The sequence below is a fragment of the Talpa europaea genome (assembly GCF_964194135.1).
Source record: "Talpa europaea genome assembly, chromosome: 5".
Taxonomy (NCBI): Eukaryota; Metazoa; Chordata; class Mammalia; order Eulipotyphla; family Talpidae; genus Talpa; species Talpa europaea.
In genome coordinates, this window is record NC_140071.1 from 120,169,279 (window position 1) to 120,195,492 (window position 26,214).

General features: G+C 39.7%; 1 protein-coding gene across 1 annotated transcript in view; it reads left to right on the forward strand.

Annotated features, from left to right (window-relative positions):
* Positions 1 to 17,547, forward strand: part of BEND4 (BEN domain containing 4) — a gene marked incomplete at both ends in the record, with an annotated part of 31,103 nt that extends 13,556 nt beyond the window's left edge. Inside the window, 3 exons of the mRNA XM_084233196.1 lie at positions 7,205 to 7,296; positions 13,638 to 13,878; positions 17,330 to 17,547. Of these exons, the coding sequence (XP_084089322.1) occupies positions 7,205 to 7,296; positions 13,638 to 13,878; positions 17,330 to 17,547 (551 nt within the window). The remainder of the gene's footprint in view (positions 1 to 7,204; positions 7,297 to 13,637; positions 13,879 to 17,329) is intronic.
* Positions 17,548 to 26,214: the final 8,667 nt, after the last annotated feature.

The following is a 26,214-nucleotide window of genomic DNA, read 5'->3' on the forward strand; positions in this document are numbered from 1 at the left end:
TGAGGGACCCTGTGTTATTTGTTAAATATTCAACAAAGTCTTATTACCAGCCACATGCAAGTCGGGAGCTTCTAGAAAGTACTCACTTTCCAAAGATACTTGCAGATGTAGGCAATTAAATATTTTATCCCAAGGAAATGACATTAGCACATTTTCTTTTGTATTAGATTATCACAATAGTAATTAGACTGTTCAAAAGCTTAATTTTTTTAAAAGGAAGTGAAAATAGTTTTTAAAAGTCACAAGAAGAACAGATATTTTGGATTAGGAGTATGGAGAGTTGAGAGGTTATTAAAAGTAGGAAAATGACAGGGAACCTCAACAGAGTGTGTCAAGTTAGAGTGAGTTGTCAAAGTTTATTAGAAAGCTTACAGTCAACACCAGTTTAAGAGCACTCTTAAGTGAGGGTGTCTGTAAAATACTGTATTTTATCTAGCTCAAGATCCCAGAGATTTTTAAATGTGGAAGAAAATGTGGATCTTCAAATCATAAAGTATAGTTTCGAAATAGCTCCCAAACTTAAATAATGATGACACATTAAAAATAACTTGAGATGTTCTAAGTGCCGAAGAAGGCACTTAGGAAGATATATTTATTGTGTATCATCTCAGTTTATCCTCATAATTCCGTGGGGCTATACTATTACTACTGAGATATTAATGGGAATATTAATATTCCCATTTTACAGACAATTTAAAACTTGGACAACTGAAGTCTGTTGCCACTTCTTGGATTATAATCCAGACCTCTTGATTTGAGATGAGGTTTATTATCCCCATCCAACCACAAAACAGTCTCTTCTCAATCATTGTATTTGTATTCTAGAAAATTGCTGTGAACACTGAATTAACGAATACTGAACCTTTACTGTTAGAGAAAATACAGAGCTCTGGTCACAACATTTTCATAGGCCAATCAGTGCATCAGCTTGTTCATGTATATTTTTGTTTAAAGAGACCTTAATTTAATATAGTGTTGTTTGATTAACATGGAACTCACAGCCAGCCACACCATTAACTCATTTCTGAATATAGCTTAACATGCATTTTCTCCATGAGGCACATCACAGCTTCTTGCACTTAGGATCATCCAGTAGCTCTTCAACTCCACATGTAGGGTCCATCTTAAACAGAGACACCACTAACAAAAAGCATAATAGTGCAAAAAAACTGGCACTAAATAGACCATTAAAGAATACTGTTACAACCTGAGAACTGAAATCAGAAGTCAGTGTTACCTTGTTCAGTCTCAGCTTGAAATGTGCACATTGGGCAACTCAAAATTTTCAATGATGTAAATGTACACAAATGACTGCAGGAGCACCCCAAATACTGAAGTTATAGCAATTGTAGTGAGTAGGCAAATTTGCAAATAAGAGATCTACAGATAATAAGGGCCAACTATACTACCTCAAGAGGCTACAAACGCACTTCTGGTCCTATTTGTCCACACTTGCCATTTCTAAATAAGATTTAAAAAAGAAAAATCAATAATGTCAGGTTTTGGACAACAGTAATTTTGCAAAAACAAAATTAGAGTAAAAGTGATGTCAGTATACCTGTAGGTGCTCTTGCCACCTTCAATTTCCACATGCGCATAGGTGCCTGTGGTTTGCTTAGGTAGTTCTGGTCCTGAGAAACTGATTGATCATATTTAATGTGGGGGTGCTAGATAAAATGAAGAGAAGTAAATGCATTGAGTGAAAAAAATCAGAGACGAAGAAAGTACAAATTGCGTACTTTGACTTAGAATTTGGTAAAAGACATTACAATTCTTGCTGTTATTATAAGTGAAATTGAGGGTGACAGAAGATGTAAGGTAAACCTTAGTTTATATTTCTGCTACTGTGATTTTTGGCAAATCCCTTAGCCATTCTAAACCTCACTTTTCCTTTTCTGTAAAGTGAGGTTAATAATAGTATAGGAACGCTGGAAGTGTTAAGTAACAACAGACTACCTACTCGTGAGAACTCAATACATGGCAACTTTAAGAAACAGACGGAAATGCAGAAGGCTTAAGTGGTTTTCTTAGATTATAAATGTATTCGTAGCCTTATAAAGAGGTCACCATTCATTTAGTTAAATCAGTGAGGACCCCAATGTATCAAAAACTTACTTTCTCTCCTACTTCAGTCTCCTGTCCTCTGGATTCTCCCTCTTCCATGTCTATCTGTTCCTCCTCTCTCCCCACTACTGTCTCTTGGGCCTATTTCAGAGTGTGGACTATTGCCATAGCCAGTCACCCCCTTGGCCAGCCTCTGGTTTTTCCCCACTGAAAAGCCCCTGACCTGCTGAAAAGCCTCCCAAAGGTATCTTGTTGTCTGTGCAAGCAGTCCAGCACCCTCTGTGACATAAGGTCCTTGACTGTCTGAATCTTTTTCTAACCATTTTTGGAAACTCCACCCTAGGTTTCCACTATCCACCAGGTGTTTCAACCTCACTGGACAATTTGCGATTCCTGAGCAGCCATATATTTTTATACCCGATCTTCCCTCACTCTTCCTATTCGTTATGACCTTAAAACATACTTTCCTTTGCCTTGAGAGAAGCTCTTACTCCTCCTCAGTACCCAGGTCATATGACTCTTCCCCCACAGACCTTTCCCCAGTTCTCAGGCAGAATTAACCACTTTCCATAGCTCATCATACATACTTCTCTTAAAGGTAAGTTGTTATTCTGTGTCTGTCTCTCCTGATGTCCCAATATGAGGACAGGCAGGCCGTGTAAGATCCTTAAGGACAGAGACTTAAGTCAGAGTCATCTTTGTACCTCCAATTCTCAGTCCAGTGTTTTGGGCATGTTGGAGCATCTGCATGAGTCAGTTAAATTAGAGATAGGTCGAAAGTTCTAACCATGCTTTTTTAGCCATAACTAGGCTAAAGAATACTTACAGCCCATCCATTACTTCTAGGTATTTGCATTTCAATGGCTTCTATTTCACAGAGACCATGTGACTAGGATACTTAAGATCATAGAAGCACACAGATGGCATGGTCATCGGAAGACAGTAAATAATTTCAATTTTCCTGTGAAATTATATATGGTGTTTTTTGAGATAAATGTTCTGAGTCTTTTAAAAATAAGTATATAACAAGGTAGGTTAAATAATGCTTAAATAATTGGAAGAGAAACTCTGATCAAGATTTTAAATGCACTGAAAATTAGGCACTCAAGACCCAAGCACCCTTAATATAGGCAAGAAGAGATTTGAAGCAGTTTGCCTTGAAAGAGCCTTACTTATAGTCACTCAGACAACAGCCAAGTCAGCAGTCAATTAAGTGGCCTCTATAAGGAATTCTCAAGTCTCCTAGTAATAAAAAAGACAATAGCTTACATTGGGCAATATTTACTGGGTGCCTTCTGCTTACATGTATTATTCTAGTTAATCCTCACAATGGCTGTGTGCGATAGGAAATTATCCCTGTTTTGTGGATGAGATAGCAAAGGCTAAAGGAGTTTAGTAATTTGCCTGGATCACATAATTTATAAGTACCAGAGTTTACACATTAATGGAAAAAATAATGCCTAAGAACTACTCTAGGACTAATTCCCCAGTCTTATTTTTAAGAGTTATCTGGTCATATTATCTTAGAATGTTTTGAAGGCCCCAGCTATGCAGATTAACCAGCCTGCCCTGACCATGAGAACACAAGCCACGGGGCCCCCCAGGATATCCGCTCTTGAGAGCAGCACACCCATCTAGATATCTTAGGCCACTGATGGAATACTTGTAACCCACTCAGTGTTTGCTTTTTTGGCACAAAAGATCTTCCTACTTTGTTCTTTTCTTCCCGAGTATTTTACTCCTTCCAGGATTATCTGATAGACTTTTTTAAATGTTTCATAGAGGGGAAAATATGTACCATCAATATTAGAATAAGTACTAGGGATATTTTGGGTACTTTTATGTCTTTCCTGCAAAGTTTCTGCTGTTTTTGGTTCTTCATTTATTTTCTCTTTAAATCTACTAGATGCATCTGACTTTTTTGCAAAATGAATTAATGAAACATGCCCAGTGGGTGTGAGGTGGTATCTTCTCCATCGCATGAGTGAATTGCTTAAAATTCATAATTTGCATGAGGAAGCAATTACATGTGTATACCTCTGGGGCATAATGGGCTCCTTAAGAATCCTGTGGGTTGTTTTTTATTCTTCTAAAAGCCCTGATCTCCCCTCTTCCCTCGGAGGCCACAATTGCAGCGTCTGGCCTACACTGCACAGAAGCATGCATTATTGCTGGCCCCTTAGTCACCATCTGTGAGGATCCCATGTTCTCACTTAGGAATTCTGCATGTCCATAGAACTTTAACTGTAGGTTAACAGAATGGGCAAGAGGACAGAGACTTTCCACCATTCTGAATGCAGTGCCCGTGCTTCTCCCTTTCATCCCCACTTTAATAGATACAACTATTTCCATTTCCAGGCGGACTGATTTTTTTTCCCCCATCACAGAAAATGTTTCAGCTTCCCTGTGTAAATCTAGAGAATTCGGCATAGCACCCCCAGTTAGGAGCAGTGCTCCAAATATGTTACCAACAGGGGCATACTCTGACCTTCGACTGGAGGGGGCCTGCTAAGAATCAGATCTAGTTGTTCATCAGGGGCTGAAGAGGAGGAGGTTGCTCAGAGCTCAGAGCAGTGACCACATGAGTTTTAATAGTTTGCTAGAAAGGAGCCTGTCTTAGTCTTCCTGGCCTTAGCTTTGTGCCCAGTCACCAACATACAGGACCCACTTGCCTTAAATAGAACCCACTAGTGCTAGTAAACACATGAAATTCCCTTTTCTTCCAAAATATTTGAATCAGCTGGCCTTGCTCCTAGCTTGATACTGCTGCCTAAATATGGGGTGCAGAGAATGGGAAAGTTGATTTCTCCCCTAACAACACTGAAAAGGTGAGACAGAAAGCAGAAGAGGACCAGCAAGAGTTACATAGACATTCCTCAAACATCTTTTAATTTACAATGTAAGCCCATGTAGAAATTTTTTTATTCTAGGAATGATTAAAAAAATAAAAGTAATAACTATCCCAGTCCTGCCAATAACATGTAATGATGGCTAATTATTAACATGTTGGTTTATATTTCTTTCCAGTCCTTTCCCTATACACGTAATTTTTAACATGGTGGAAGTCCATGATCTATTTGGTTTTGTGTGTTCCCTTGTCATAGCATTTTTATGCTTCCTTTAAAGATTTTTTCCATAAAGATCTAGTGACTATAAAGTATGGATAAAGAATCAAAAATTCATTCAAATCCTTGTCCATGAGTATTTACAAGTTTTACTAAAACTCCCAACCAAACCCAGAATAATACATTGGCAGAGCAGTGACATGTGTAGCCGTATTTCATTCTAACCACAAACTGTAAAGGGCATATAAAAGTTTGAGGCTGTTGGGAGCCTCACGCTCAGCCCTTTGTAGAAGAAACGTAGTCACAGAAGTTGAGTAGAGTCCCAAAGACCACACAATGGAAAAACCCAGAGCCCAAATGTAAACCTGTGTCCTCTGTCCTTTAGTTTCTGCCAAGTGCCAGAACATGCATCCTCACTCACCAAGACACTTGTATGGTGGGTTAGGCTTTTAGTAGATTGCTGAAATGAGGGGTACATGACACATTTTCTTACATGTTAAACGATGTGTGCATGCCTTTTTTTGGTTGACAGTTGTGGTTCATGAACAGTGACACTGGTCTATAAGACACAGGTCTATAGGGATGATGATCCAGTACTCTGGGATTATAAAAACTGAGAATACAGAAAAAATCAATTATGTTTTTCCATAAATATGGATTTCTTTAGAAAATTAACATTAATCCAGGACTTTTGGAAGTTCCAAATTTATGGCAAATAAATATATTGAATGTAATACCACCTCTCCTCCCAAAAAGGATGATTGTTTAAGAAAATATTTTTTTTGGCAAGAACAAGTTTCCAAATGTACTTATATTTCCTATCATTCAAATTCTTTAAATGGATGTTGGTGTCTTTGATTTATGTTATAACATGATCTTACCTAAAAGCAAAGTGAAGAAAATTCAGTGGTAATACTTTAAAATTGGGGCTTACCTTAAATGTTTTTTATTATCTCTAATGTGACAAAAACGTCTTAAGAAAATACACAGCTAAGAGAGATTGTGGCAGGCCTCCCCGGTGGTGCAGCAGTTGAGCGCTGGTTCTATCCCCGGCTGCTTCCCGGCCACCGGAGGAGGGTCCCACATGGCACGCAGACCTCTCCTGCAGCCCGCTGCTCCCCTCAGCAGTGTTCTTCAGTCCTTTTGCCTGCTCTGCTCCCCGCTCTGGCTCTGGTGAATTCTCTCACCGTCCTCCGCTTCTGACTGTACCCAATGCTTGTATAAATAAATAAATAAATCTTTAAAAAATAAAATAAAATAAAATGCTTCTCTTAAAAAAAAAAGAGAGAGAGATTGTGGCAATAGTTTGCATATATTAGGTATGAATGAAACTACCAAGACCTTTAAAAGCAATTAGTTAATACTCCTGAAAGGACACTAATATAAATCATAAGATGTAGGAATTATTTATGCAATAGTACAAAAAATGGCTGTCTCTATGTTGGGTTAACAGCTGTTTGATTTTTATTGTAAATACTCGATTCTATAAGAGGAGGTCGCAAAAAAAAAAAAAAATAGTGCAGCTATTAATGAAACACTTAATAGCCAAATCAGTGGAGCTTCCCAAGAGAAGAACTATGGCCAGGTATATTTGTGTTGGAATGCAGGTCTACATTGCATGGAATTCCTGCTTTACTGAAAAAGTAGGAATGAATCTGTCCTTAGAAATGAGTATTATATTGTTGATTAAAGACTAATGAAACATTATCTTCCAGTACTTTAATTTTTAAAAGCCTCACTGGGTGCTCATGTGACAACTTGAATCAAAGACCTAGCTCTTCTGTAAGTTGTTCATTGATAGTTATTGTTGACCCAAATTCATCTTAGAGTAAGTTTTACTTGAAAGTTTTTAGTGAATTGTGCTGAGCCTAAAAATTCTCCCCAGGCCATAGCATCTGTTTCTGTATTTACAAACTGAAATAACTACGGATGTCAAATGAAAGAAGATTCTATTTTCTTGAGAAAATAAGTGGTTTTTTTTTTAGAAGTTTACATCAAAAATCTTTTTAGACTTTAAAGTTGTTTTCTTGTTACAGGATAGCTAATGTGTAATGCTTGCCATTTCTTCCCCCCAGTGCCCTGCCAGACTGTTTTAGATTACTTGAAGACAGTGCTGCAGCACCACAACCAACTCCTGATCCCACAGCCAGCTGACCAGCCCACCGAGGTAGGTATTTAGTCTAAAGATCAGTGGGTTCCATTTGGAATTTCCTTAAGATGAAGCACCTTTGTGATTTATCCATCTATGCCAAAACAAGTTGACTAGCAAATACAGTTTGGAGTATATATGCTGTGGTGTAAAAGCATGTGAGGCTCTAACTCACAAATAATAGATCTGTTCTCAAGGTGGGGAGGGATGGAATAGCATTTTAAATTATGTGGGAAATTCTTCCACCAATTCACAAAGGAACCCAAAACGGGAAACACGGACCTGTCATTCCCTCAGGCAGAACCAGTGTTCCTGAGTACCCCATCTTCGGGCCTCCTCCATGCTGAGTGAGACTCAAGTGTTTGGATGGATGTTTCCAGACATTAGAGCCCCCAAATATGAGCATTTCCTTCTTTACTGTGGAGGAAACTAATGTCTTCCAAGTAAAGGTCTATTTGATGGTATTGATGTATCTGTTAAAACATGGTACATTTTTTCAGGATTTACAAAGTTCAGTCTGCAGATGTTATTTTTAACTTATGATTTTAGAACCTCAGTCAAGTGGAAGAAGACCCTTCACTGTACCTTCTGGAGTAATCAATGTTTTGGATTGATAACCGTAGATAATATACTATTTAATTAGTTAAAATTTCTTTACCTATGAAATTGTTAATATTAGGATGTTGGTCTGTTGACATCCCTATGTCTACTTAAAATCATCTTAAAATTCCACCCTGGTGCTTACCATTCAGTAGATCCAACTGCACTCATGTTCTTCCTGTTTCTGTCCTCTGGAGAAATACCAAGAACACAGTTTCCAGTTTTCTGCACATAAGAGAGTAGAGGATAGAAAATGCATCAGTTTAGTGCAGAATAAAACTCTCTTATATACCAGTGTAGCCCCAGACTTGTTTAGCAGTTGCTCCCTCTCCCTGTAATTCAGAAGTGCTGTTTCACAGGTCTGCTCTTGCCTGCAGCCCTCATCTTAATCCTAGTGCCACCGCCCACCCTCTTGAATTCAGCAAAAAAAGTAAGAGACAAAAACAGATTTAATCCACTGAATCCCAACACACTGATTACTTCATGCATATCCCATACCCCAAAAGAAGCACTGTGCCTCCCTCTTAGTAATGTCTGTTCTGTGACCTAATGCTGCCTCCCCCTTCTAGGACTCTGCTCCTCACTTACTCCTCATCCCCTGCAGTGAGCTCTCCCTTGCTCTTGGAGCATTCCCTTGGGTATCAAACACATTCGAGTCTTTCCACCCTAAAAGGAAACTTTCCTTTGATTCTTCATCAATTTTTGTCCTTCCTTTTGCCTTCCATCATCCAAAGCATCCTCTGTCAGCAATTTCCTTCTCCACCATGACACATCTCACTCCTTGAGGGTTAAGCCCTGGTCTCACTCCCATCAGCATCCCCAGTACCTGTCCCAAAAGGCACTTGCTAAAGGGTGGCCTCATTTTTTAGTGTTTTTGCTTAAACATTTGAAAAATCTATATCCATTTTCTTCACTCTCTTAGTTCCTATTTGTGTTTCTACCCCCTGAAATCTGATTCTGTCTTCACAGCTTATCAGAATGCTCTGCAAGTGACTTTCCAGTCATCTAGTCCAGGGGCCCTGTTACTAGTCCTCATCATCCCCAGGACCTCAACCCCACCTTCTCTGTACTCACCTTTTGCCTTAGACTTCATGTCAGGACCCTCTTCTGTTTCTCCGTCTTTACTTACCATGCTTTAACAAATTAGAAGATTCTTTTTTCTTTACTCGGTATATTGGAAAGTTACTTTTCTAAAATATAGATCTGAAGTCATCGTCACATGCTTAAAACACTTTGATTCCTAGAATGAAGTCCACATTTCTTTCCTTGACATTTATACTATACATAAAGCACATCTGAAAAGCCTACTTCCTCCAAGAAGCTCTCCCTGGTTGCAATACCCCTGTGTGCTCACATAGCACATGGTTTTATATGGCTAATTCAGAATTTGTTTATTAGTTAATCTATACCTGTGCCTTCCATTCAGTTGTGAGTTTATGAAAACCTTAAACAATGTTCATCTTGGTTTTTTTCAAAATAACTCAATGACAGGTCAGAGTTGACTAACCTGTTAGTGACTAATTGAAGAGAATATATAGTCAGAATTCTATAAAAACATATAAAAGTAGAATAAAAGAAAAAAATTCCTCTGGATAAGACTACTTAAACTTTCATTAGCCTTCATCATCATCATTACTGTTTCTGTCATTTCAGGCATATAAACTTTTCACTTTAGTACTATTTATCACATTTCTTTTTTTTTTAAAGATTTATTTATTTATGCATACAAGAAACGGGGTGGGGTACAGAGGGTAAGAGAATTCACCAGAGACAGAGCAGGGAACAGAATAGGCAGACTGACTGAAACACACTGCTGAGGGGAGCAGTGGGAGAGACAGGAGAGGTCTGCCCCGCCATGCAGGTAGCTCTGTGGCCGGCCTGGGATTGAACTCATGCTGCAGAGGCTGCGGACAGCTTCACAGTGCTGTGCTTAAACCCCTTGCTCCACCTGGGAGGCCCCACTATTAATCACATTTCTATTAACTGTGCTAAAACAAAGACCCGTCTCATCCACAATACAGAGAACATTCCAAGTTGTGTTTGGGGCTGTAAATTATTTTCTTTCTGTTCCTTTTTCTTGAAGAAAATTACCTCTAAACGGCATTTCCACATCTTGTATAGAACTGCTACATTTTAGAAGAGCTGATGAGTTGTTCTGTATGAGTGGAATTTTTAAGGGCTTGCAAAAAGCTCTTTCCTTGGATTGTCTACTCCCTTACCTCAAGTACCTCCCATCGTGAAATAGCCTCAACTCTGATTTTAGGGATGCGCTCTTAATTGAGATAGAGGGTTCCCAGCTCTGCCTTTTGACTTAGTTGACCTTTGGGAAGGATTTATTCTCCTTAGCCAAACAGCTATGGGAATCCTGCCTTGCCAGCTGAACTCACACACCTGAGGGAAAGCTGTTTTTGTTTTGTTTTTTTTTTTTTTAAAGATTTATTTATTTTTACAAGTATCATGGTGTAAGGGCCGGACCGGGCACAGTGCAGGTTCTCTGATCCCATGCAGACCGGGTAAAGGAGGAGTCAGAGTCCTCAGTAGTTTTGCAGGTTTTTTATTTGGGGTTCACCAGGCATATGGCAGGCAGGGGTGCTGGCTGGGGGGCTGGGAGGATGGCAGGCCTCCCAGCCCCCAGCAAGTCTTCACTCTATTTGGGCTCTCTAGCGTTTGTTCTGCTGCTTCTCGGCTTCTCTTTCGGCGGCGGCTGCTGCTGCTGCTGCTGCTGCTGCTGCTGCTGCTGCTGCTGCTGCTGCTGCTGCTGCTGCTGGCTGGGGCTGCTGGCATCACCCCGTGACGCCGCCCTTAAAAGCACAGTCTTACCTCAGCTGAATCCCATCTACCTATGCCCACACCCTATTCCAGGTGCCCGCCATCAGGCATGCATTCAGGACAAGGATCCATCATCTATCCTGATGGCGGAAGGGCAGAAAAGCCTGACATTTTCTTTACCCTACACATGGTACAGGCCAGAGGTATGGGAGGGTGAGAGAATTCATGAGAGACAGAGCTGGGAGCAGAACAGGCAGACGGACCGAAGACACTGCTGAGGGGAGCAGTGGGCGAGGCAGGAGAGGTCTGCTGTGCCGTGTGGAAATCGAACCCGCGCTGCAGAGGCTGCAGACAGCTTCACAGCGCTGTGCTTAACCCGCTGCGCCACCGGGGAGGCCCCTGAGGGAAAGCTGCTTTTAAAACTTGAATAAGGTTTAATAAATAGAAGGTTTTACTAGTAACTGCAGTCTCCTTTTCTAAGATTTACCCGTGTGCTAACTGAGAGGATAGTTGCAGCTTAAGGACTGGAGGTATCTGAAAGGTCCATGCAGCAGGCCGCAATGCCTACCCGGAAGCCCACCTGGGGGGCAGGAATGCGGATACCTGCCTGGAGGACTCAGACAATGAGCCTCCCCCCTCCCTCTAAGACAAAGAGGTTCTTTGTCTTCTCAGACAAAGAACCTCTACCTGCCCTACAAACTTTTCCCGCCCTATGAGCCCAACTACCCACCTGACCTCTCCTCACCCTATAAAACCCTGCTTCCCCCTAACAACGTGCGCGGCTTCACTGACCCCCACCTTGGGTGTGTGAGGTCCGTCCGGGGCGCAATAAACTTTCCCTCCCTTTGAGAAATGTAGCCTGGCTCTCCTTTTCTTTACCGCGCCGAACCTTTCAGTATCCTGTTCCCTATACCCCTTGTCTGCTCTCCATAGTTTTTTAACTTTGTCAATTTATAGTCATTGGAGGCTCTTCAAATGAATGCCACAATGATGATAAAAAACCGACCAAAAAAAAGATGAAGAAAAAAGTAAGAGTTTACCATCCACAGAGGTGTTCACTGGATTGATCCCGTGACACGTGTTTATTGCAGCTGCTCTGTGTCAGGCACTAAACAAAGCAGATTAGAATCAAGTCCTTTTTGGCTTATCTTCAGGTGGAGAGATTAGAGGACTCTTCACTGCAAATTTGTAAGCTGGGACTTTCCCTGTTTTGTCTTACTAAAGTTTAGGGAAGTTAAGTGACTTGCCTGGGTCCTGCCCCAGAGCCCAGCCTTGTCATTGCGTCAGTACCACCAGCTGTGAGGGACTGTAATGCCAGGGGTATAGTGGGGTGGGCCTCAGGCTGCTCTTCAGTCACTCATTAAATATGACAGTTTTTTAGCAAGGTTCTTCTACAAAAATACTTGGGACAATTCATGCATGGTCTGAGGAAGCCAGCCCTGGGTTCCCACGATCCAAGACCCCATCCATTGCTGTGAGGACTCGGGGAGAGCTCATCAGATCCCTGGTGACCCCTTCCCTCCCTGTGCCTGGAGGCAATGGACTCCTCTTCCTATGTGCCTCTTCTCAGCCCTTACTCTCCGCTCCTCTTCTTTATGGAAGAAACCACCACTTCTTCAGCCATTTTGACTTCTCCATCTCCCACAGTCAGGCTCACTGAAGAGGGTGCATGACTCCCTGGAGCCTCTCCGCCACTGCCATCTGTAGACAAAACTCAGGGTTGGTTTATGTTCCCAAGCACTTGCATCTCAAACTTAGGAGAAAAGTTCTTCCCATTTTACAGAAGGGAAAGCTTTAGTCCAACAATTTGAAGCAGTTTGCTCAAGGAATGCTTCAGATAAGACCTAGAACTGAGCTTGAATTCAAAGCACATAACTGAGTCACATACTGCCAGCTCCAGGAGATAGGAGATCCAAGGTAATGGTGCAGGTATGTGACTCAGTGGCTGTTGTGGATAGGCAGGCCAGCTGCCTCTTTCCTGTTGGCACCTCTACCATTTTCCTTTTTCAGTGCTTCACTGAACAGACCATTTTTTAAAATAAAACCCTATCAGACCCAAACAGTGCCAAATTTATAACCTGTAGTAAATTTGCAGAGTTGTAAAACTGAATGAGTTTTCCCGTCTTTATTTTGTACACCTTAATTACTAGGAAAGGAGTACATTAAAAACTGAGATCATGGGTTAATTAATTTGTCCTGGACTGTAGAATTTTATGGACAACCGGAACTAAAGTAATGGTTGTGTAGGTGCAATTGACTAAACATGCCTTATAAATGTTACAGAAATTCCCATAATTAGTCCCTCTGCAGCTATTTAGCTTGGGAATTTTATAGCAGACATAAATTATGAAGGTGAAAAGTAAGAAAAATTTTGAGTTGACATAGTGACATTTGCGGAAGCTATAATTTGAGGAAACCTGTTTTGCATTATCACTAACAATTATTTTTTTCAGTTGCCAAGCTTCCCTCTTTTTTAATTTGTTTTTAATGTTGATTCCACGGTAATGCGTTGGCTATCAGGTGTTAGTACATTAGACACTAGTACCACCTTCTGAAAATAGTCCACTGGCATCATTTTGAAAGTACTTAACCGCCAACCAAAGGATGAAGAGACCTATTTGATCACGCTCTTCAAAGTCATTTTTGCATATTTTAATAGATTGAAAAGGAAAGTTACAGGTTATATTTAAATAGTGTTCCCTGTCATTGGATCTTGACACATTTTAACCTACCTGTTAAAATGCAAGTTATAAATAGCTCCTCTTTCAAAGGTGTTCATTATACCTCATTGGCTCTTGTTATAGAAAATGCAAATGTAATTTGAAAAGTGCCCGTTCTGAGTGTGAGCAATTACTTGTGCTCTTCAATACCTGGTTCATTGTCAGCATAGCCGCTTGGTTAAAAGGCATGTTTGCCTTTGAAATGGAGATGGCCTCGACTTCTGCCTGGCTGGCTAAGCAGGTAATGAGAAAAATATTTCGCTTTTCCAGGGAAGCAAGCAGCTGTTGAACAACTATCCTGTCTACATAACAAGCAAACAGTGGGACGAGGCTGTAAATTCTTCAAAGAAAGATGGGAGACGACTCCTTCGATACCTCATCAGATTTGTTTTCACAACCGATGAGCTTAAGTACTCATGCGGCCTTGGGAAAAGGAAAAGGTCAGTGCAGTCAGGAGAGACAGGTCCTGAAAGACGCCCTCTGGATCCAGTTAAAGTAACATGCCTCCGAGGTACTGCATCCTTCCGCTCAGTGTCGCCATCTGTGATCTCATTTCACCGCATTGGCTGTGGCTCCCCCGTGCAAGTGTTCAGCCTTTACTGTATTTGGTTTTTTCCCCACACCCGCTAAGACCTTATAGGCTTCATGTGGCCCATCTACTTGGAATCAAGAATTCCTTAAAAATTATTCGTTTGCTTTAGCCTTGGTGTTCTCACTTAATGGCACATAAGCATTGTGTAACACCTCATGTTTCACGCTTTAAATTCAGATTTTTCTTTGTCACCAGAGAAGGCCACCATCAGCAGAACTGGAGCAATGCAAAATGCACAGAGGAAGGGAAGATGTGGAACTTTAAAAAAAAAATCAAAATGATGTATATCCCATTTCCATTTGTAGCCTGTAGACCAGCCCCCCTCCTCATATAGCTGCCTTCCCCAGGGGCCTTGCTCCCAACTCCTTAAGTGTATTTAGAATTAACTTTCTTTAGTGTCTAAAGTATACCTTATCCTATTAGTTAAAAAAAAGTTTCTGATGTTAAAATACTGCTTAGGTAATACTAATTCATCAGTATAACTGATGATCTGTACTATTGGTTAGCCAGTCAGAGTGGGGAGGAAGAATCAAGAGGTACCAGTTGATTCAGTAAGTGCAGCAGACTTAGACTGGTAGAAATACTACAGTGCCATCAAAAACACTATTCACACCTGAAAAGTCTATATTAGAAAGCTCCATATTTACCTGTGCGGCTCAATAACAGTTTTATTTGTTGGAAAGACAAAACTGGATTACACTGGACAGTGATTAAATTATTTCCTGGAGAGGATGTCACAGTGAAAACATAATCACTGATAAGAACCTAGTTATCAAAAAGACCCTCACTCTCATACTCCCTTTGGCATGCCCACAGTGATTCTGCCAGATTAGTGCAGCTAGTCCACCCTGTGCTGCTGATTCAGGAGGTTTGAGGGAGCTAGGTATTGTTCCTCACAACTCCTAGGTGATTCTGTGCAGGCAGCCCATACTTGAGAAAACCACCTGGAATGAAAACCCAGTATTAAGTAGGCACAGGTGCTGCAGGGCGTCCCCTGTTGGAAATGTCCAAGTCTTAGCAAGCTAGCCATAAAGGTTTTCCTTTATTCCCCAACTCATCAGAGCTGATATAATTGCTTAGAATAACTATATCGGTACCAAGAAGTAGTAGTGAGCTTGGGAGCCTTCTAAAAATACTTTATGTGCACTTGATTGGGTTGTCATAAGATTTATAAGGGAGTCAAAATTAGGGGCTTCACAGCTACATCCCTTTCCAGGAATTCTTAGTAAATATTTTACATTTTAAACAGCAATTCAGTGGAACTGAGGGGTTAAAAATACATCCCAAAGCACCTTACTGTTGCCCTCAGAATGCTGCATACCCACTATGACGAACACAGTCCAGGCTGCCTATCCAGAATCTGCATTCTCCATCTCATGCCTCACTTGGGGATGAGACAAGCTTCCGCCCAACCTTTAGGAGAAGAAAATAGTGGGCAAGAAATGGTGATTATTTGTGTTGAGTGCAACTGATGAGAACATTTTTAAGCCTGTCCCATAGGCTAAAATCCTTCCTGTGACTTAAATGGGATTCCCTTCATAAAGAGACTGGTGACTCCCTGGGTGGACGTCCTTGTGGTGTGCAAGATTAGAATGGCCAAGGAAAGGAATGAAATCAAATTCCACACCATCCCATTCCAAAAGGTGGTTTGATGTGAGAAGGAAGAGGGTCTGTGAAGGTGCTTCCTGTCTGTATAATAGAATGAACTCTAACCTTGTCTTTTAATACAATATTCATCAACAGTGGATCCTGAAAGAGGAGGTAGAAGTTGTGGGAGTGATAACAGAACAGCCATTGTCACAGAGTTGCAGGGTTGCAGTGCTCTCATACCTTACCTATTACTTCTAGCGTTCATATGCGAGTGCAGAATCTGGGTAGAGATAAGAAAACTACTTAAACAGTTGTCAGATACTTAATACAGTGAGGACTTGAGTAAGATGAAGAAATAGAAAACAGAACCCTTGACTTCTGGAGCTGTAGTCTAGCTGTAGATGATTTGAGGACAGTTGTGAAAAGCTTCGAACACTAGGAAAATACTAGGGAAAAGGTTAAATATTTGATTCCTAGAGCTCCCGGAATACTTTCCTTTCTCTCTGCCCTGCATCATAATGATTATGACCTAGGACTTAGAATCATCCTTAGTGTTTCCCAGGCCTGCACCCAGGATTCCTGGGAATTCGTTAGGGTGTGGAGCTGAATAAACATGGTTCTTTCGGCAGGGAAGGCAGCCAGGGCTGGGACTTAGGTGAGGTGAGTGAGACTGGAAGCTCTGGCACAAAATTGAGGATGATGCCAAAAAAAGTAATTTCTCTGCTGAGCTGGACTCTGCTGAGATGGGCATAGGTCAGTTCATTAGATTTTTCTGGTGCCAGTAACTTGAAGGCATCAGCTTCTCCTACTGACAAATAGGGCTGGGATTGCACTAAGAAATTTCAGACAAATCCAGTCTGACAATCAGAACTATTGTCTTACAGAAGGAGCATATTAGAGAAGAAAAAGTGTGTAAATAATAGGCACCTTGAATTTTTTAATCAGCTGTGCAAGAAAAAAGTTTGACTTAGAATTTTTTTCAAAATACTCTCTTCGGTTTATAAATGCTCAAATTATTAAAATAGCAACTTAGCAATTCTGTATGGGCCCCACCTGACCTCTTGAAAAAAAAAAGAAGGGTTAATTTGAACTCAACCCAAGGAAGGTCACATTTGTTCCATTGGAGTCTTAACCAGTTTTATTAATATATATTCAGTCTTCCAGTTATGCTAATTATGTTCTGGTAAAATTAAATATTTAGGGGAAATCTTGTTCAAAAGTATATTTCAGTATATGTAGAGATATCACAATTGGGAAAATACGTAGAGCCTATAATACAATATTTTAAGAATATGGAAAGTTCTATACTAAAACTTAAGCAGTTTCTCAATTCACTGAGGTTTTGTGTTTTATAGCACTTAATCTACAAAATAGTAGCTGGTTAAGGAATACCATGGCAATGATTGCTGTGCTTCTGGAGATAGCATTCTGAAAATGTGAGCAGGTAATCATATGGGTTTTGAAATGTACTCAGTTACTTTTTTCAAGCTTGGTATGTCCCACATATTACAACTTAAATATGCCTTTCATTTCAGCAGCACGTGTTCCTTAAACAGAACATTGTCTCACTTAACATGATCTTTACTTTTGCACAAGAGTAGAAAATTAGTATGGGATCCATTGGGTTTAACAAGTGACATCATCATGGCATTACATTGGATTTCCCATAAAGTTCTCTTTACAGAACTTGTTAAAGTTTAAGCAGCCTGACTTTCATCTTCTGCAAAATCCAGCTGTTTTTCCTCTCCTTTTGTTTTTTATTTTGTATATTTTCCCACAGAATTCATTAGGATGCACTGTACCTCCAACCCTGACTGGTGGATGCCTTCGGAGGAACAAATAAACAAAGTATTCAGCGATGCTGTGGGTCATGCCCGGCAAGGGCGGGCAGTGGGGACTTTCCTGCACAACGGAGGTTCGTTTTATGAAGGCATCGATCACCAGGCTTCCCAGGATGAAGTCTTCAATAAAAATTCCCAGGACGGGTCTGGGGATTAGTGGACAAAATCTTTCCATTGTAGCAGCAGGTCTCTCAAGAGTTCCATTTGTGAATGTTTGTTACCATCACCCCAGAGTCCAAAGCATGTCATTCTTTCACACTTTACACATCTTAAACCTACTGCCATAGTTCCCAAATAGAAATCCATTTTAGGGTTTTGGGGGAAGTCTATGGAGACTACAAAAGACTTTTCATAATTGTATAAAAGAAAAAAACACAAATTGATTATTACACTGATGGTGAGGATGGAAAAAACTTATTGCTTCTGGTCACCTGTCTGAAATTTTCAAGTAAGCACTGCTTCCTGAGCAGAGCTAGGCCCCACAGAATTTGACTTAGTGTTCCTGCCCTGGGGAAAAGGTAGAGACATAGGATTATTTTAGGGGACAAGGAACAAGCATTCTCTTACTCTAACTCAAGTAAGTTGTCATTTTGTCTTCCAAAGACTTGAATTCATACTTCTCAGCAAAAAACATAAAGGTGACATTATATACTGTCTCTGCATTGACAAAGCCTGTTATTAGTGGGAAACCAGAGAACAGGCCACCTCTACAGACAATTTCAATTATTTCAAAATAATTGAAAGTCAGTTATTTTTCTCAGTTATTTTTACAAAAAAAATTCTGTGTGATCAAGAAGGCACTAAGTGAACTCTGGAGTTTACAAACACTAGTAGTTTTCATTATGCCAGTCTAGAAACATCCAAAGATCCAAAACTGTTTTTCAAAAGCTTGATTTTGTAGATTCATAGATCCACAGTTCCATAGCCTTAAATCAGGCTTTGTAAGACACAATACCAAAGTGATGGGTTGAACAATGAGAATTTCAACCAATTAGTTGTTTGGTACATCAAAGACCAAACAAGTGGGTTGACTGACGGTATTCACTGAATTGACCAGATGTTCTGGAATTGTATACACACAGCTTCAAGGCCATTCTGACAACTATGCAATGGGCTTGTCTGTAATTTCTCTGAAATTTGAGGGTCTTTCTTTGCCGAGCTGATCTTTAGAATTTGCATAAAACTTAGGTTTCTGATTGCTATTGTTGAAAATGTTTTATCTCGACTGTTGTGTGCTTCCTTCCCCTAACAGTCCCCAGAAATACAAGTTCTGGTTATGTTAACCCTGAACTACTCCTACCCATTTTCCCCTTTTTGATTTGTTGGGCTCCATATGTGAAAGTATTAGTGTCTTGGGAACCATTCCTTATCAATACATGCTATAGAGATGCTAGAATCTATTTCTGAGAGCATTAGGTTTGGAGATCAGGAGAAGCTTCCTTTATTATACTACTCTAGATTCTTGTAGAGCAAAGGGATACACTGAAGGTTATTGACGGCTATTAATGTCATCTAGCATTATTGTTAGAAATTGGTTTGAAGTTTATAAGCATCCATTTATAAAAAGGTTTTTGGGGGCCATTTTTGACAGTTACTAACATTTTTTTGGTCAAATTTATCCTTTATATTCAATAAATTAGTTATACCAACTATATGTATAGCCATAGAAATAGGTACTTGATTCACTGTTGTACTAACTTTCATCCCTTGACAGATGTAATCTGTCAGATCTGTTAAATGGTGTAAGGAGAGCTATTATATCAGTCCTATTTGGAGCCAAATCAGTAATATCTGACAGTAAAAGAAATGATAAGGGCAATTGTGATGTTGCTTGTGGAAACCATAAGACAAATATCTTTGACTGTCTAAGAAAGCTATTACATGAAGACTTTTTAGAGATCCGAGAAGACAGTGTCTTATAAGATTCTTTGGTGACATGAAACTTTGGCCAGAAGAAAAATGCCATTGTAACCTCATCTGTTTTTCCATCTTACCTTTCTTTTTTTTTTGCATTGGACTGTAGTACCTTTACTGCTTTCAGTTGGTCTCACTTTGGAGACCTGAAGCTGTTATTGTCTTGATTTTCTACTTCTTTGCCCATGGGGCAAATTGCTCTCATGACAAGAAATTTAGTCTTCTGTTAGTTTTAAACTCTTGAGTCATCTTACCATTTGATATAAAACATGTCAGATTAAAGCAGCTGTGCTCTACTTCCTGGGTGAGAGAAGGGGGTTGTAGAGCTGGACTGACACCAAAGACTACACTTTGGCATTTTTTTCAGTGACTAGGTAAGGTCTCTATCAGAAGCATCCATGCCTCTCAACAGTGACAGTTTCCCAAATTAAAGTCATGTCACAAAGAGCATATCCGCTTTCACGGTGAACTGACACTTCAAGCACAGTTCCTCTTAGTTCAGAAGAACCTTTCAGTAATCTGTATGGGCGACATAGGAGGGGAACCTGTACATAGGAGCAGTACTCAGCAAGTTACTAAAGTCACATGTCTTTAATTATGAAAATGCACTGTTCAGAATGTTGTGGTTTAATAACCCTGGTGTTAAATTCCTTGGAGAAGAACATTTAAAATTATACCTTCCTTTTTACTTGAAAATACTTTAGTCCTTGAACCCAGACATGACTCTCTTAAGGTTCCTCATTTCCATCAAGGTGTTTAGGTTACTTTCACCATTCGTGTTTTCTTGTAGAAAATATTAGAGCCGAATATTGCTGTTTTCTCTCCTTTGTAGGGGAATTGAGAAATGCACAGAGCTACTTCATCACTGTAGAGAAAATGTGTGGTTTTATATTCTGGATCTTTCTTAGCCCTTCATCACTTTGATCTAAAAGATTCATTCCTTCACCAAGAGTAGAATAGAAGAGCTAGAAATTTTTACACTATGTTATTTAATCCTTGTGTAATGTCAGAGTTTGATAGGATGTTTTAAGTCCAGTGACTATTTTTGTAATACAGGTTCTCCCCAAATCTACATAATAATCCAAACTTTGGAGCTACAGGTTCACAATTGCTGCATTTTCCTACCACCTTTAATGGCTTGTCCTCTCTTCGCTAGCTATCAGAAAGTGGGTGGGAGCATAGTATCAGATCAAACATGCACTATTTTCAGAAAAGCATACACATTGCTCTTCATGCAGATTCTATAATTCTGTATATGCTCTGGAGCCTAAACCTAACACTCATTGACTACCTCCTCGGTTTCTTGAATTTTAGTTGTTTTTTAAAAGTTTCATTCTTGGATAACTTCATTTTTTAGAAAAGATTTAAATGTAACTTTTCTCATTCAGTGCTGTGTCATTTCACAGTACAGATCTGTGTAAATTTTGACAGCTCTTCTATAAAAATTTTTAGAAATGCAATAGAAAATGATTTTGCACATATGGTGCATGTCTCGCTGGTGTATGTTTAGTGTGGCAACGCTTGCCAAAACTGCTCAGCAAAACATATCAAGTAGAACGCTTGAGTCAGAAAGCTAATGTAAATGTGTCTAAACAGCAGTATGTATCATTATGGTATATTTTTGTAAACAGTGATGGCTTCTTTCAGTCATGCAAGTACTGGATAAAAATAACCACTTAGCGTGGAATAATGCAGGAACATAATACCCAGCTGATGGCCCCTCTGCAAAATTTGCATTGTCAGTACCTGGCATTGGTTCTTCTATTTGTGATTTTTTTTTTTTTAGAGAAGAGTGAAGAATTGATTACAGACAATATGGAATGCAAAAATAACCCATCAATACTTGCCTTCTAATATGTAAAACTTAAAACCGTGACTAATAGAGCTAGACCTTAGAACACTTTTTGCCTTTCATGCTATACTCAACTGAGAGAACATTGAGAAAATTGAACTTCCCTCTCTAATAATCAGGTTGGTCAGTTTGGCTGTTGAATGCACTAAATTCCCAAATCTTTGCAGTAAGTGACCAGGTTAGTTTTTCACATGACCATCTACAACCAGCTAAAGTAAGGAACTAGGTTGCATTGAATCCCAGTTCCCCAAATTACAATGAGAATACATCGTTAAGGACTCATTCCAAAACCCACTTGTTGTCAGAATAACTACCAGTGGCCAGATGGGTCTTGGTCACATTGGAGAAAACAGCCCATCCAAAACCACTAAGGATAACAATAGTAATTGCATAGCTAATATTCGTTGAGTTCTTGTGTGCCAGGTATTTGCTAAGCACTTTAATATAGACTGGTTTTAATCCTCACAACCGCCCTATGAGACTTAACTGTTACCCCATTTTGTTGATAAGGACGCTGCCCAAGGTACTTAGCTAATAAACAGGTCACCTTGGGCATAGTAAACAGAATAACTAGTTCAGTTTTCCCCAGTAGTCAAAGTTCTCAAAGCCTGTTGTTCATTGTTCATCGTTATGCCATTGAGGGAAAGTTGATATTTGTGTTACTAAAAACTACCTTTAAAGTAAGTTGATGCTTAAGTACGAGCATTTAAACCCTATTTCTCTGGGAACTGCCAAGGTTTATGCATAAGGCTTATGTGAGATCCTATGATGAAGACTAGAAAAAATTTTAAAGTCATTAGTAAACTAACTACTAATTTGTTCACCTTTATTTCATAGGTTCCCAGTAAAAAAAAAATGCAGGGATAAAAGCAAAAGTTTGAACTCAGTGAAGTGGTATCTTCGGGAACTCTTAGGTGTTAGACATGGCACTGGGCATCAGTTAGCCAATGTTCCATTTGTTTTTTGCATTTGTATTTGTAGCCTTAGATTTGATGAGTGTGGTTTGAAAGAGAATTTTAATTTATGATGTCAATGTGAGAAATGTTCTGAAGATTTGGTAGGGAAGTATAGTAGTTTGTTGATTCTTTACTGTAGTTTTGACTTGAACATCTTTTTGGCTGTGTTTAAGTTCAAGGGCATGCAAGGCTGTGAGGGTCTGACTTGTGTTTCTTGGGAACTGGGCAAGCCCGACCATGAGATGAGTCCCGACTCTTTCAAGGTTACTGGTCTAGCCTGACCCTGTCCAATTAAAGCATTGCCTTTCTGTCTCCTCTCTGGAACTTCATGTAGCAGCCTAACACTAGGGCCAACTTGCCTTTACTCTATTTTCTATGATGAACACTTGTGGAGAAACTGTGACAAATCCATTGATCCCAATATTTTTATTGTTGGAGTCTTGTTGATTCTCTATGATAATTTCTATTTGATTGTACTGTGTAGAGTTAATACCCACTAGGGATATGTTAATAAAACTATAAATGCATAGTGTAATATAGACTAGCAAGATTTTTTTTGTGAACAATTTATATAGAAGAGTACATTGTTTTTTAAGTGTTAGCACATTTCTTTTAGGAAGTTAAAATGTTATAAGAGTTTTTTAAACATTCGATATTTTTAATTATAAGAAACATTTGTTACTAGAGCTGGTTATTTCAGGTGTTCTAATTGGAGTATTGATTTTATTACCTCATATACCTCTAGAATGCCACATGTTCTGTTGGAGATAAAATTGCACAATAAATGTTGAGTCTCTGTTAAGTATCTTAACTTGTTTTTTGCATCATTCTCCAGTTCAGTGACAGTTTTCTTTTGGGGAAAAGAACTTTTTCTCCCCAACACTGAGTCTTTTCTGCCTATCTTTGAATGCCAAGAAAATTTTTACCCTTAGTACCCAAATGAAAAGGTAGTCCTTTATATCAGGAAACTAACCAAAAACCATCAAAACAGTTGTTTGAACTAGTGAATGACAGGGTTGCCACCAATGATGATCTGGTAGTGACATGCAATCCAGGATTTCCAACCAACCCAGTATTTTGTACATTCACTTTATAATATTCTTTTTTTTTAAGATTTATTTATTTTTATACACGAGCTGGGGTACTGGCCAGAGGCGCAGGAGGTAAGAGGACCCACCAGAGGCAGAGCAGGGAGCAGAACAGGCAGATGGCAAAAATACATTGCTGAGGGGAGCAGCGGGCACAACAGGAGGGGTCTGCCACACTGTGTTGGATCCCCGCTGGCCGGCCAGGATCGAACCTGCACTGCAGAGGCCATGGACAGCTTCACAGCACGGCGCCCAACCCTCTGCGCCACCAGGGAGATCCTCTACATTCACTTTAAACACTTGTTTCCCACTCACAGTACCAGGAGGTAGGGATTCTGCAACTCTTACTCTTGACCTTTCAAAATGAACAAATGTTGATTGTTTATAATTCTTTAACAGTGATCTGAGTATAAAGCGAAGTAGCCATGGCTAAATAATGGACATGATTGTAGCTTCCGTTTGTAATTATAAAATATAAATCTGACATACCAACCATACTGAACAGCAAAATCGAGTGTCATTTCAAGAAAGACAAAATACTATTTTAGGAAAAATATAAAAGTTTTTAAATTTACATTAAAAGTTGCAGTGTTTTAAACAGGAATTTTGGATGAAAAAGTAATTTAACCCAAATAACTGGGGTTCAAATGGGGTATCAATTATAAAATGAAATTAAAATTGTTTTATTCTAAGCATTAAGAGGATTACTACATAACTTGAGTTTTTTATTTTGTACATGGACACAAAGCTACAGATAAAAAAGTACTAGGAACAAATTTAGCAAGGTTGCAGGTCACCTCTATGTCCAAATACTAGATAACCTGAAAATGAAAATTATTTCACTCAATATCAAAAACATAACTTACTTAGGAATAAATATAAGTGCCAGACTTGTACACTGAAAAACTAACTCATCATTAGCAGAAATTCTAAAAGATCTAAAAAATGGAAAATCACCCTATGATAATGGAGTGGAAGACATGTTTTTGTTAAACGGATATTCCCTAAATTATAGGAATTATAGCTTCATTTTTAATTCCTATCCCAATCTCAGCTAACTTCTCTGTAGAAGTTGATAAGTTGACCCTACATTCCATGACTATGTAGAATTATAAGGAACCCAAATGGCCAATAAAAATAAATCCCGGGGCCTCCCAGGTGGCACAAGGGGTTAAGTCGCAGCATTATGAAGCAAACCGCAGCTTCTGCAGCACAAGTTCAATCCCCAGCCAGCCAGGGAGCAACCCACATGGCGCAGCAGACCTCTCCTATCTCGCCCGCTGCTCGTCAGCAGTGTATTTCAGTGTATCTACCTGTTTTGTTCCCCTCTCTGTCTCTGGTGAGTCCTCTCACCTCCCACACCTCTGGCTTGTGCCCCAGCTCTTGCATGCATAAATAAATAAATCTTTAAAAAATAAATAAATAAATCCCTACATTTATGGACATTGATTTTTTTTTTTAATTTTTTTTATAGAGGCATGCTTTATTTATTTGTTTGCTGGGTTGTTTGTTTTGTTTATACATGCACTGGGTACAGTCAGAAGCGCGGGAGGGTGAGAGAATTCACCAGAGCCAGAGCGGGGAGCAGAGCAGGCAGAAGGACCGAAGTACACTGCTGAGGGGAGCAGCGGGCGGCAGGAGAGGTCTGCGCGCCATGTGGGACCCTCCTCCGGTGGCCGGGGAGCAGCTGGGGATCGAACTGGCGCCGCAGAGGCCGCGGGCAGCTTCGCAACCCAGCGCTCAACCGCTGCGCCACCAGGGAGGCCCTGGACATTGATTTTTAACAAAGGTGTCAAAAATTCAATGGAGCAAGACGTCTTTTTAACAAATGGATCAACTTGATAACCACATCCAAAAATTAAAATTGGGTTCCTACCTAACACCATGTACAAAGAAATAACACAAAATAGAACATAGATCTAAATACAAGTAAAATTTGAAAACTCTTAGGAGAAAACAAGTAAATTTTCAATAGCAGGGGTTCGATTACTGTGACTCCCAAAAGTACAAGCAACAACAAAAGAAACAATAGGTAAACTGAAGTTCATCAGTTTACCTGAGAACCTTTGTGCTTCAAAGTACATGATGCTTTAGAATGGAACCATGGATTGTGCAGAAGAGAAGAAAAAGGAGATTTCCCTACCAGAAACTTTTTTAAGAAAAAGCTGAAGAATTTCATCAAGCTGAAGATCAAGGGCTTGAGAAAGAAGGTGATTTGAAAGTCAAGGAGTAAACTTATCTGTGACATAGCTAAGCATTATCACAAGGAATATAAGCAGATGAACAGAACTGAGATTCAAATGACTAAGATGGTAAGAAAAGGTGGTAATTTCTGCATACCTGTGGGAACCCAAATTGCTGGTATTTGTCATCAGGATCAGAGATATCAATGAGGTGAGCCAGCCCAAAGGTCTCAAAGGTGTTGCAGCTTATTCTTTACTAGATATTCAGTGGCATCTTTGTTAAGTCCAACAGGGCTTCAGTAAACAAAGGTGTCAAGTGGTTTGTGGTTTGTGGAGCCATATTTTGCCATGAGGAAATCCAAACCTAAAGTCAAAAAATGACAAAGACATAAATTACGAGAAATTTCCAAGTTCCCCTAAGCAACTTGTTTCCCCCAAATAAAGCTGAGTCGGACACAAAATGAAAGAAAGTAAATACCAATGAGTCTGTTTCTCTTTTACCAAACTGTTGGCCATCGCAGTTGCTAGATCAAGGAAAGAACTTCGTACATGATTTGACTATTCAAATTTTGCTGAGTTGTTCTTTTTCTTTCTGCCTTCCTCCCCTGCCCCCCTTATAAAGCTTTGTTCAGCCTGTATAGTCAAAGTCTTAGTTCCATATGGTATTCCAGCCAGATGGAAACAGGTGGCACCGTTGATTTGTACAAAGGTGTGGGCAGGGTGGACTGAAACTATAAGGAAGAGTGTCGTATCCAGACCTGGACATTGTCTTCAGCCTGAAGGAGTGAGGGCTGTGAGAGTTTGGTGGCACTGGAATTCAGACTGTGGACA